Source organism: Haemorhous mexicanus, chromosome 2 (assembly GCF_027477595.1).
Source record: "Haemorhous mexicanus isolate bHaeMex1 chromosome 2, bHaeMex1.pri, whole genome shotgun sequence".
Lineage (NCBI taxonomy): Eukaryota > Metazoa > Chordata > Aves > Passeriformes > Fringillidae > Haemorhous > Haemorhous mexicanus.
In genome coordinates this window covers 38,432,946-38,445,204 of record NC_082342.1, presented here as the reverse complement: position 1 = coordinate 38,445,204, position 12,259 = coordinate 38,432,946, and the positions used below count along the sequence as shown (strand labels likewise).

The following is a 12,259-nucleotide window of genomic DNA, read 5'->3' as shown; positions in this document are numbered from 1 at the left end:
TTGTTGGCTTTTCTATGAGCAGGTAATGACACTTATTTTCAACTGTTACAACCTACCTGGATCTTAATTTATTTCCTTGTGTTACCTAGAATATAGTGATTTGCTTCAATTAAGCTTTCTGGTTAAAAAATAACCATGCCTGCCATACTCAGTGAAGGACAGCAAAATCATTACATCCCAAAGAAAGGAAAACAGCAAACTTGAATCATAAACTTGGCATTACAGCTAGAGATTTACAACAACATATGGTCATTTGCCTCTAGCTCTCTTGCACATGCTGACTAAAATAATCCATTGAAAGAGAAATGTCCTGAATTGTAAGAATAGAAACCAAATGCTAGATTCTAGCTTTTTACATGGGCCCTTCCTCTAAAGAGTATCCATAATGAGAAAATTTTCATCTCTGAAAACAAGTACATTTCTGAGCCCACATTTATTTTTCCTGAGTGCCTAACATAGACACAAGCTACCTTTGTAATTAGTGCATGTGAATTGAACTGACAGTGACAGGCACAAGGCTGCAGGTGCTACTGCACCACAAACACGTTATGGTAATATGTGAGATACAGAGCCTCTCCAGCAGGCTGCTCAGACATGGGCACAGCCAGTTGTGTGGGTTTGAGAGAAAACAGCAAACACTGACAAAAGTGACCGAGGCTTTTGTGGCTTTCTGCTTCAGAGGTTTGGGGCATTTGTTGGAACGACTGTGGAATAAAAGAACAGGTTTTGCATTTGTGGTTTGGGAAGGGCCATTTAGATAAGCAGCTAAGACATCAAAGGCTCCTGCAGTGAAGCACCAGGGCATGGCAGCTTAGTGAGACAGATCACAGCCAGAATTCATGAACTAGCTGAAAACTGGGCTCATCAGTGCACACGGAGCAATACTGTACAGAAGAGCTAGGCTAGTCCAGATGCAGCACAGATATCTCAGCTTGGCTCAGAGTGCAAGTTAATAAGCCTCAGTTCTCAGCAGAGCTTCCCAGGCCAATGCTCACACAGGGGGATCAAGCTTTGTTGCTGTTCAAACTGCAGTAAGGTGTTCAGGACCCTGGTGTTAGCCCTTTATGTGGACACCTCAATTAACCTGCAGTAGCTGGCTTGGGCTTCTCACACCATTACTCCCTACATTTTGGGTTCCTGGTTTTTCTCAAGAAAGGAAGCTTGGATCTATCCATCCTTAAACACACAGTTGTAGCTTTTCATAAAATGCAAATTCAGGGAGCTGACCAAAGCTCTTGACAACAAAGTCACTCTGGTCTGGAAAAAATCTGCTTCAGGTCAGAGAAAGTTAGAGACGCCTTGAAAACTTCAACTTCTAATCTGACCTTTCCCAAGAGCCACATCACTGGTAAGAGTGATCCATCTCCCTTCAGTCATTGCTCTTTCTGACATCAGTACCAATTAGTGCTTCATGTGGTTGCTGCCCATTAGAACAAGATCCTTCATGCTAACATTAAAGTTTTCCCTTCCTTCTCTGCCACCTTACTCCTTCACGCTGAGAGCATAATGACAAAATGTAGAATTTAGCCTTAATTGGATCTCTGCAATGTTATCACCTGAATTAGCTCCCCTGTGAATAATTATCACTGCCTAGAGGCTGACAAATTGCTTCCCTCTACTTCATGACTGTCAGGAATTTCAAATTATATGCTGAGCATGGGGAGGATAGAGGGGACAAAGGGGAGAATGAAAATGAAAGCCTAGAGAAGCATAATTATTAAGATTATTAAAATACTTGACAGATTGCCACAGTCTCCATGAGTCCCAAAAGGGGAGAGTGACAGCAAGAATTTTGCTGGGGCAATTGGGCAATACCCAGTCTGGCAAGAGACTTGTACAGTCAAGGTGAAACTGCAACCACTGCTCCCAATAAGTGACAAAGGTAATTCTTTTGTTATTCACCACCCCATTTAAGCTATGGATAGCAGCTTGTTTACCATCTCATCTCCACATTTGATCTTGCTACATAGATGGCAAATTCTTTGCAGCATAGACTGAAAGAAGGGTACTGTGAGGGGACAGTAGCAGATTGCCATGCATTTAGAGTAGCGTAGAGGAGTTTGTGTTTTGTAAGGAAAAGGTTTTGGCAAAAAGCTGCTCTTCCTGAGAACACTCCTTCCATGTCTGGGCAAGACCTCACACAGAAACACATTCTGTCATTACTCCACAGCATCCATCTCAGATATTGACAGAGCTAAGAAATGTTCATCTCATAAACCCGAATCACTATAAAAGTGTAATGCTCTTTGCACATTACTTCAATGGTCAAATAGGGCAAATAGGGCTTTTATCCAATTTTCTCATTAATGATGCTGTGCTTATAAGATGGATGCATTTCTCAGTTCATTTCAAGGCAGTTCCTCAGACTTCTTTCCCACCGTGCCAAACCAACAACACGCGTCAGACACAGGGAAGGTAGCTGCTGACATATTCCCAGGAGAAGGCTCTTCCTGCTTACCTGACATACAGTGACCTCTTCTGATTAGTCCTCAGGGAGCCAGACCCAGAACTCATGCTGTGATTCATCATCTGCTCACGCAGGTCATGGATTTTTGCCTCAAATCGAGCGTACTCTAAGGAGATAAGAAAACCCAAGAGAACAAAGATATTTTAGTTTTCTTGACCTATATAATCATTAGGGCTGCTAAATGCAAATTAACATTAAATTAATGAGTGTCAGGCATGTCTTGAAAATGGAGGTCTAATAGAACCTTGAATTGATGTATTATCTTAGGTAAATATATGCCCTTTTTATTGTGGTACCTGAACATTTCAACACTGGCTAGGTGAGGAATCATATACCCAGACCCACGGTCCTGCAGCTCCAGGAAAGGAAAGGAAGTTTAAAGTGTGTTAACAAATATCTTCCAGTCTGTGGAAACAATGTTGAAAGCAGTTGTCCACTGTATCTTTCCTCCTTCCAAACAATGTGATAGCTTGGTAGAGTCAGTGGGACTGAAGTTATTAACGAGTGAAGCAATTATTGTAAAATCCTATCAAAATGAAGGAGATATTTCTATGTCCAATTATCCCCAAAGCAGCTGGAAAATCACTGTATGAGCAATCAGCCAGCTTTTTCACACTGATCACTGAGGCTTGGGCTCTGTTTCTTTTAAATAGGTGGAGCCATTATCTCGTTCTTAGGGTGGGTGACCCCAGAAACACCAAACCTAAGCTGCATAACAATGGCACAGAACTGCTCCCCCCCACCTCGTTCACCTCCACAGTTCTACTGGTGGCTCTGCAAAATGCTGAGACCTGCTGCCCAGCAACATGGGATCAGCAGGAGCTGTATCATTTGGTGAGACTCCTCTCTGACAGGACACAGCCTCATCTGGGGTCTCTCCAGCTGCCATGCTCCCCTTGCTCATCGTGTGACTCAGTGGGCTGAGTTTTGGCTTGCAAGAAGAAAGGTTGAGGTTTCGGAGACAAGCTCTAATTCCTTGAAAATGAGAACCTCCAGCAGCCCAGAGAGCCAAAATTCAACCTAAACCCAGGAAATCTACTGATGTGAGCTATAAGACTAAGCTGAGGGGGTGTACAAAATACATTTCAGTGAGTCAGTGACACTTTAAAGAGTAAGATACTGCAGACTGATGCCAGCAGAGAGAAGATGATGTTCTCTGCACCTCAATGTTTTATTTCACTGATGCCTTCAAAAGAAGGGTCCATTCCCCATAGCAGGGCTAAAGCAGAACTGAAACCAGCACACAAGGTTGCCTCCAAAGGATGGAGGTACATTCCACCAGATCCCACCACCTTCCAACTTAAGCAAATAAATCTTTAGAGTGCATTTATAACCCATTGCTCTGCATCTTGTTTGTTGCTGTCTGAGCTACGTGAAAATGCCGTAAGACAGCAACATTCACATTTTTCTCCTAGAACTCAGCATTATTTTTGTTTGATCATTTGCTGTTCCTACTGGCTCAGTTCCCAGAATGTCTAGATGCTTTGCAGCAACTAATTCATTTCATTCTGTGCACTCTACATTTTCATTGGATAATAACACCTGACCTTTCCAAGATCCCACATTTTGCATAGACACTAGCCACCTTCAAGTGCTTTAGCAGAATGGTTTGATTTGGGGTTTTGTGTTTGGGTTTTTTCCCCTCCTTCTCTCTTGACACATTTTGCCTCCCTTTCCCCTGAGCTCCCTTGGCATTACCTACTCAGTCTGTGAAGTGCCAGTGGCTACTTTGCTCGTCAGTTGGGAACCACTGCTGTGGTATAAGACTCTTCAGTCTTCCCACATACCTATGACTTCACCGACTGCAACTGAAATTCTGTGTGTCAGGAGAAGAGAAACTCCTACATGCAGACTGTATTTTAGATTTATTCTGTAGCTTGTTTCTTGCTCATTTCTTTCACTCAGAGTACACCTTTAAAATTCTGAAAGATTTAAAAGCACAAATTCTCAGTGGAACTAAGGCTCCTACAAACTCATGTTGGTTTTTTTTTTTGGAGTGGAGTTTAGTTTTGAAATGTTTATCCCAGTGTAGGATTTAACTTTGCTTTATGTGAGTCATATTTGTTCTGATCTCCTGCTTTAGAATTTATTTAGTAAATAATCATCTTTTGAGCAAAGCTTTGTTTAGCTTGTATTTCATTAAAACCAATCTAACATTTCTTCTTGGCAAATAGGAAAGGGGATCTTAAGGACCAAGACTTGCATTTCTCTTCCTCATACAGTATCAGTCCTACACCAATAGAATATTACAATTCTAAGGTTTCTTACCAGCTCTCTTTCATTTATGGTGGATACACCGAGGAAGACAGTAAACATATAGTGTAATTCAGCTTCTTTAATGTTTTACATCTGGGCAGCACCAAGGATATGAATGATCTACAGCAGAGCAACTTTCCCTTTAATAAGCATCCCCATCCCAGGCTGACTCTGTATGTAAGGTGTGGGAGTAACTCCCAGATTTAGACACCAATCTGGAGAGTGAGAAGAGGGGACTGAAATTCTGATTTTCTCTAGCACAGCATCCAGCTAACTTGAATATCAGATACTCAAATGACTACAGCTTGGTCAGGTGATGGTATTGCTTGTGTTCTGACTTTACAGCACACTTGTAATTTAACCAATTTTAACTGTCTCTAAACTTATTCTGAGTTCAAGAATCTCTCTCTGGAAGATCTCTTGAAACCACAAGACATATTAAAAATTGTCTAATAAGTGTGATGGAAACTCAAGGTTCAAGGTCCTCCTCCCTGCTTGATACCAAAAATTACTGAAGTACTAATGATATTCTGTTACTTTTTTCCTTGAGATGTTTTTAGCTATGGATTTAAATACATAGAGAATTTGAAAAAAAAAAATTATGGGACTATATTTTCCTACTGTACCTTCTTCACATATTTTTTTGTAAAAAATACTGACATGTACACCTGTCCCTTCTTCCTGACAAATGCCTGGGCCAAAAATTGCATGACCATCAATACAGGCAGTCTTTAACTCAGATCAGTTTCTTTAATCTCAGTCCTCCTAGTTCTCCTACTGATTCCTAGATACTACAGTGACAGATGCATTTGAAATGTGAACAGAAAAAGAAACAGTGATGCTCTGCCATCAGAATTGCTGTGATAGTTCTGCCTACTGGAGAAGAGTCCTTTTTTCTTAACACTTTCTACATTGGGTCATTCCAGGAGAGCTGTCTCCTAATAGCTTTGCATTTGTTAGGTGTGAAAAAGGACAGTGCTTAAGTCCAGAAAAGCACTTCATGCTTCCTTCAAATTCAGCACTGAATCTAAATAACACACTTTTCAAGACTCCTAAGGTTGTGACATACTAACAAAACACACAGTCAAAACCCATTCACTAACTTCATGCTCTTTAAGAAAGGGGAGAACAAAGAACATGTTGCTCCTGGAATGCTTCAATAGCAAAACTTCCCAAATCTGACTAATTACAATCCATCTGCAAAGTTCCTACCTGCTGCCTGATGTAGTAATGATTTAACAACTCTGGTAGCTTAAGAAACTGACAAGGCAACACATTAGGCTAGAAAGGCAAATGGGTGAGCAAACTGTAAGCTGTGTTATTTCTGGGGTCAGAACTGATGATACAATGATTTGTGCTGGCCTGTGGCTCTGGGACTGTTGCTGTAAAAACCAGGAGAAATGGGGTGGAGGGGAGAGTTTGCTCAAATGCCAGTTTACAGCTGGCCCAGGGCTCATGCAGTGGCAGTGTAGGCAGACCTGAATTTGGCTGTCCCAAAGACACTGATAGGACTCATTGCTCCTGGAGAGGTGGAGCTGGTGGCACTGAATGTGAGAGGAGGTTGCTGCTGTAAGGAGTGGCCAGTTACAACGAGAGCAAGACCAACTTTCAGGGCTCTGGCAATGCTGCCACTGGCAAATCCCCATTTGGCCAAATCTGTTTTCTGATGCTGGCTCCACTCAGCTCTCTGCTCAGTGAGGAGACAGAGTCAGCTTGAATGGCTACAACGTGAAGTGCCCCCAGGCCAACCAAGGCCAAACCAGCACATTTATAGAATAAAGACACCAGTTTGAATAACTAATGTTTGCCAGCTTCATACAGGCAAATAAATGGGCAGGGAGCTGGTGATTTCCCTTCCATTCCAACACCCTGCCAAGTGCTATATCTGGGACTCATACATATTCTAACGTTCAAATATTGGTGCAATCCTTTCCAAGGCACTTGGACATGTTGCAAGGTCTGGATAGATCTTTGGGAGTAAATTTCAAACACCTTGTATCTCCTCCTTAGCTTACATACTGAGAAATCAAAGCAAGGCAAATGGCCAGCCCTGTTAAAAAAAACATCTAAAACCTCAAATCCAAAGAGTGATATACTTCATGTTTAGCTGGCAAAGATCAAAATCCTGACTAGTCTACAAAAATCTTGACTAATCCACTTTGGTATCTCAGATGATGCAGATCCCAAAGTTTTTACTGCTGAAGTGATTTACATACCTAAAATTCTGCCAACTCATCTACCCACTGTGCAAGTGGGGTCTTACTTGGTGGGAAGGAATTGTTTTAAGATACAGACACCCCTTCCTTCTGAGCTTCCTGTTGACCCTCTTTGGTGGCCCATGCTCAGATTTGGTATGTGAACTTTTGTGAGTCTGTTTACTTAACACATAAGTCTCTCCACCTATCATGAGTCTTTCCAATGAGTTTGTGAGATTTGTGATGGATGCAAAGACAATAAAGACAGTTTGGGATGAGTTTTGCTGTGATACCCTTTCATATACATGGAGCAAGAACTTCCATTAATATAAGCAGTATAACAAAATTCTAGTTTAAAAAAATTTAAAATGAGTTCATAAACAGCCTAAAAGACTGAGGATACAAAAAATACTTGAGAACACAAAACAGCTCCTGGAAGTCTTGGATGCTTTTGGGAGACAAAGAAGGATTCAAGAAAGTAAACATGAAAATCAATTAATTTCTGAATATAAAAATAGCAAAGATGGAGATATTATATCTGATGGCTTGATGCTACTTTATGGTCATAAAAATAAAGACTAGCTATGTTAAATGAATAAATATTCTGCAACTTTTCTATGAGAAAAAGTCGCAGAATTTTACAAAGCTACACCATTGTTATTTTTCACTTTTATGTTTATATCAAAGATTGTAGTATTGACTGAATTTAGAGAACATTATAACAAAAACCCCTCATCCCACAAGTAAAGCGTAGTTAAGAAACTGAAATGCTGACATATGATACAATGGTGAAAATAACAGCTCAGCAGCCCAGCCCATGTCTTTATCACTTGAACACTTTTAGTGCTGGCCCCTTTGGAGAGATAGCAATTCTTTTTGCCAGCAGGTAGCAGAGCTTGCTTTTCTGTGTAAGTCAGGATAATCATCTGTTTGCTTCTAGATGATAAGAGGTTTACTAAGAAGTAGAAATTCACAAATGGAAGGTAAAACTTGAATTGTCCGATTTCATCAGACTACACGGTTTAAAAAAAAAACCACCAAACTACAAAACACAAGCAAGCCAAGAAGGCATTAATTAGAGACCTCTAAAAAGGTATGTTGCATAGCTCTAGAAAGTACACTAAAGGAACAGCAGAACAGTTTCTCTATCAATATCAACTGGGCATAATTTCAGTGGATTCAGGCCAATTCTGTTCTGTTTATGGGAACACAAACTGTAAGGTGTCATAGACTTTTTGCCTTGGACATCTGAGACAGCAATGTGCATAACACTATGATTATGATACTATTATTTATGCTATTTATGTATTTTTTTTCCTTTGCCTCCTCTTAGTAAGTGTCCTGGCTTAATAGTGTAAGATTTAAAATAATAGAACAGATTTTTTCCTAGAGTGAGTGTTCTTCCATTTCTGCCCTTTGCCCACAGTGTTGCCCAGTCACCGCTGGTTTTATACTTGGAGGTGAGAGGAAGATGAGCAGACCAGCATCAAGACTTCCAAGTACTGGGTCTGGTTCTGCTTTTCCACAGATTTCCAGTGTGAAGCCGTGTGGGTCAGAAGGAGTAACTCTCCTCATATGATGACAGCTATGGCAGAGACGTGGCTGCTAGATTAACACAGTGTCTTTGCCTGCCAAGGGCCCAGCATCCCACAGCCCTGGAAGCCTTTGAAACTACTGTAATGCACATGGAAAGTGAAAGTGTTTGCAAAAGGCATGAACTGATAATGCTAGTATTTTATGTCTTCTCTTTGGATTTTTAAAAAATATTTGAGTCAATTTTTTGGCTGAAAGTACCCTTTTTAGATGATTAGGGGTTAAATTCTACAGCTGCCTGATGTTGCAAGCATTCACACAGCAGGTTAAGGATGGTGAAAAAACATTGTGGTGATTTTGTAAGAAAAACAAACAAACAAGCAAGCAGTACAGTTCACTGCAACTTTGTTCTTTTATCTGCCTCTGCCATGTCTGATGTTGGCCACTGCCAGGGACACAGCTCTGTACAAGGCCGGCTTTAGATTTTATATTTTATTGTGCTTTATATATTTATGCTTTTAATAAGTCAAAAAAATCAGTTAGATCGACTATCAGCTAAATTCATGACTCAATAGGAAAAAAACTGCACACAATTTTGATGCAGCACTGGCCTTATTGACTGGAGAAAGTGCTGCTCAAGAAGCCCTGCTCCATTCATAGTGCACTGCACAACAGAACAAGTGATGCTGCTATTTCTTATCAGCCGTAGAGTCCCCTTGAGTTCTCTCAAAGGAAATGAAAACCACAGATTTCAATAATGGAGAAGGGAAGACAAATTATCATTTTATTAGATTTTATTACTTTGACTATATCTACCCTTTTTTATTGAAATATTTTCCATACCCCTTTTCAGGAACCTTTGAAAATTAATGAAACAGGCATTTTTACTGATTTTAGTGATTGCTTTTTCCTTTAAAACTTCAGCACAGTAGGGCTATTAATGTCTTTATTCTTTGATATTGTTTAGTTGTCTTCCTTTACCAATACTCAGGTATTTACATTTCAGCCTGTTGTCTAATTAAAAGTTCACCCTATAGATTTGATCTGCAGCTGGATTCATTGCCTTAATATCACCACTGAATTAATTTTCTTTTGCTTTATTACTGAATTGAACTCTTTCTCCATGTGTTTCACCATCAGATACAGCCCTCATTTTGTCTTAGTTGTAAATAGAAATACCCCATAAAATATATCTTCTGTCCATGACACCTTCAGGTGGCTGATAACATATTCTGCTTCTAGTCACAGGGAATACAATTCCAAGACAAAGAGGTCTCTACAAGTTTTAGATTCAAAGAACATCTTCCTCCTAATGAAAGAGATGTACTAAAATTAAGCTATAGTGAGCAAGAAGGACTATGTATCCTACTGAGATGTTATTCTACCTGCTCCCTTAAAGCCCATCCTTGGTTCAGGAAGTGTCATCTTGGACGTTCTCGGATGGAAACTTCTGCAAATTCTCCTAACCAGGGAAGAAAACTCCAAGCAATTCAACACCTGTTGAAAATAATCCTTCACAAGACTTTGAGGAGCTTTATCCTGCACTGGATTTTACTGCATTCTCAAAAAATTACCTCCCTGTTATTTTGACTGATGTACCCTGAACTAAATAGGACTATCTGTGGCACTTTTTCAAGTTCCCTGAGGCCCAGACTGGGGGAACATTTTGGATAATGTGTGTACACATGTCCAGGAAGGAGCAAGGCAGGTGCTTGCAGAATTTCACATGGCAGCACAATGTGAAATCTTGGAAAAGTTGGATGCATCTCCTCAGCCCTGGCATCCAACTTGCACAGCCATGCTCACCCAGCAGAGCAGCTTAAGTCTCATTAACCTTGATAGCTCTGTAGGAATTACTGTTTTGTACAGTGCAGACACATTTCAAGGTATCTGGTGTTTTAGGTACAAAGTGACTCTGTCAAGGTGAAGAAAAAAAAATTTAAAAAAAGCACTTCCCTGCCTTGGAATCCTCTTTCTTCAACATATATTTATGTGAGATGTTGCAAAGGAGCAAAATCTACTTGCTATTAATAGCTAAGCTAATTCATTTAGCTATTTTGTCACTTCAGGCTAGTGGTGGAAGACCATATTTTCAGACATTTATTCAATTTCCACAATTCCCCATCCAAAATCATTCCCCTGGGGCATTTGCTACTTATTATTTTTGCTTCATTGTTTTTTTCTCGCTTCTGCTTTTAACCAAGTGTAGTTCCATTTCTTGGAAGCCAAGCCTATTACACTGATGTCTTAAGCTTAGCTTGCTTAAGACATGAGCTGGCACGAAGAAACAGCACAGAGCTGACCAATTGTGGAGTTTCCTAGGCCTGGCAATACTGGGAAGGCAGCTCGATAGTCTCAGCTAACCCTCTAACTAGGTTGGGTACATACTCCTCTTTTCCAGACTTGTAAATGATGGCAAATGATTCCTACCTGACTTCAGCTGTTTATAAATTTCCTCTTGTGCGTCTCACCTGTCAGCTATAGGGTTCATGTGAGCGTTCCCAAACCCCTTTCAATAAAAATGGATGGGTTAGCCTGTGTACTCTATTTACACTAACCTGGCTGAGTGTGACTGATCAGAATGGAAAGCACTCTGACACAAATATATGGATACAGAGCTGGGAGCACACTGGAGCAGATGGCATCTGCCCCAACACTGTTGTATGCAGGAGATGCCACCTTGTACTACACCATGCTGGGAAAAGAGAAAAAGGGTACCACCCTACTTCATCATTTCCAGAAACAACAGCAACTTAATGCAACTAAGGAGGTACAGGATCCATCTAGGAATTACCTGTGAAACATTTTGAAATAAAACTGAAAATGTGGATCAGTCTGACCTGCCTGATGTTTAGACAAAAATGAAAACAAGGAGACATTCCTTAATCAGGGCTCAAAATTTCCAAGTGAACTATGAAAACTTACACAGAACTTCCACAGCTAAGATATTATATGCTAGTTTTGTACTTATACTCCATGAAATTCTGATATACTCAAAGTGGGAAGAGATAAAAATGAGGTTCCAAGAAGAGACTTTAGGGGAAAAAAAGTTTCTTACTGAAAATAGAGTGATCTGGAAGTTAATGTGATTTTATTAATTCTATAAATCAGCATGGAAGTTGTAGCTTACAGTAAAAAAACCCCACCTCCAAATAATTTAAAATCATCATAAGCCAAAGCAGAAAATTAAACAGCAGTAAGAATACCAATAGTGCCAAAGGTAATTATTCACAGAACAGGATCTACAGACTACCAAAAATACAGATATTAGAAGGACCATCAGTAACAGAAACAGAATCCTAGCAAAAATGTTATGAAAATAAACATGGATATACTTTAGGCTGAACTGTTTTGCATTTATGATTAATACAATTTCCTATCATTGGAAATGCCATTAATAAATGATTCACTCTTTTAATTCGATATCTGCCAGGTAAAAAACTACCTCCCCCTGTAAGTGCCACTTTCTGACACTCAGCTGTGCTACTTTTCCAGTCAAGGATATCTTCAGCCATCTCCTAAGGGTGACTGGACCACTCTATTGAATTAAAAAGAAGGATTCAGCAAAGACTTGAAACAAAATGATCTGTTTTTACCATAAAAAAACCCAAAGCTTTAAAACAATCCCAAATAACCTAAAGAAAAAAGAAAAGGGATAAAAACATTCCCACTTGTGTATTGATCTTTTCTAAGAGGCAATATTGAGAGCAGCTGCAGAATCATATTAGTTTGCTAGAGCTTCCTGATTAAAGGGGAATTACTGTTTCTCATACAAACAGGTAATAGGGAATGGTTCAGCACATTACAA

The 12,259-nt window shown here is 39.9% G+C and overlaps 1 protein-coding gene across 13 annotated transcripts in view; it reads right to left on the bottom strand.

The window, feature by feature from the left end:
• DLG2 (discs large MAGUK scaffold protein 2) overlaps positions 1-12,259 on the bottom strand; it is an 831,288-nt gene that overhangs the window by 87,021 nt on the left and 732,008 nt on the right. For all 13 annotated transcript variants that reach the window (XM_059838484.1, XM_059838487.1, XM_059838482.1 and 10 more), the window contains one exon: positions 2,459-2,573. In XM_059838484.1, the coding sequence (XP_059694467.1) occupies positions 2,459-2,573 (115 nt within the window). The remainder of the gene's footprint in view (positions 1-2,458; positions 2,574-12,259) is intronic.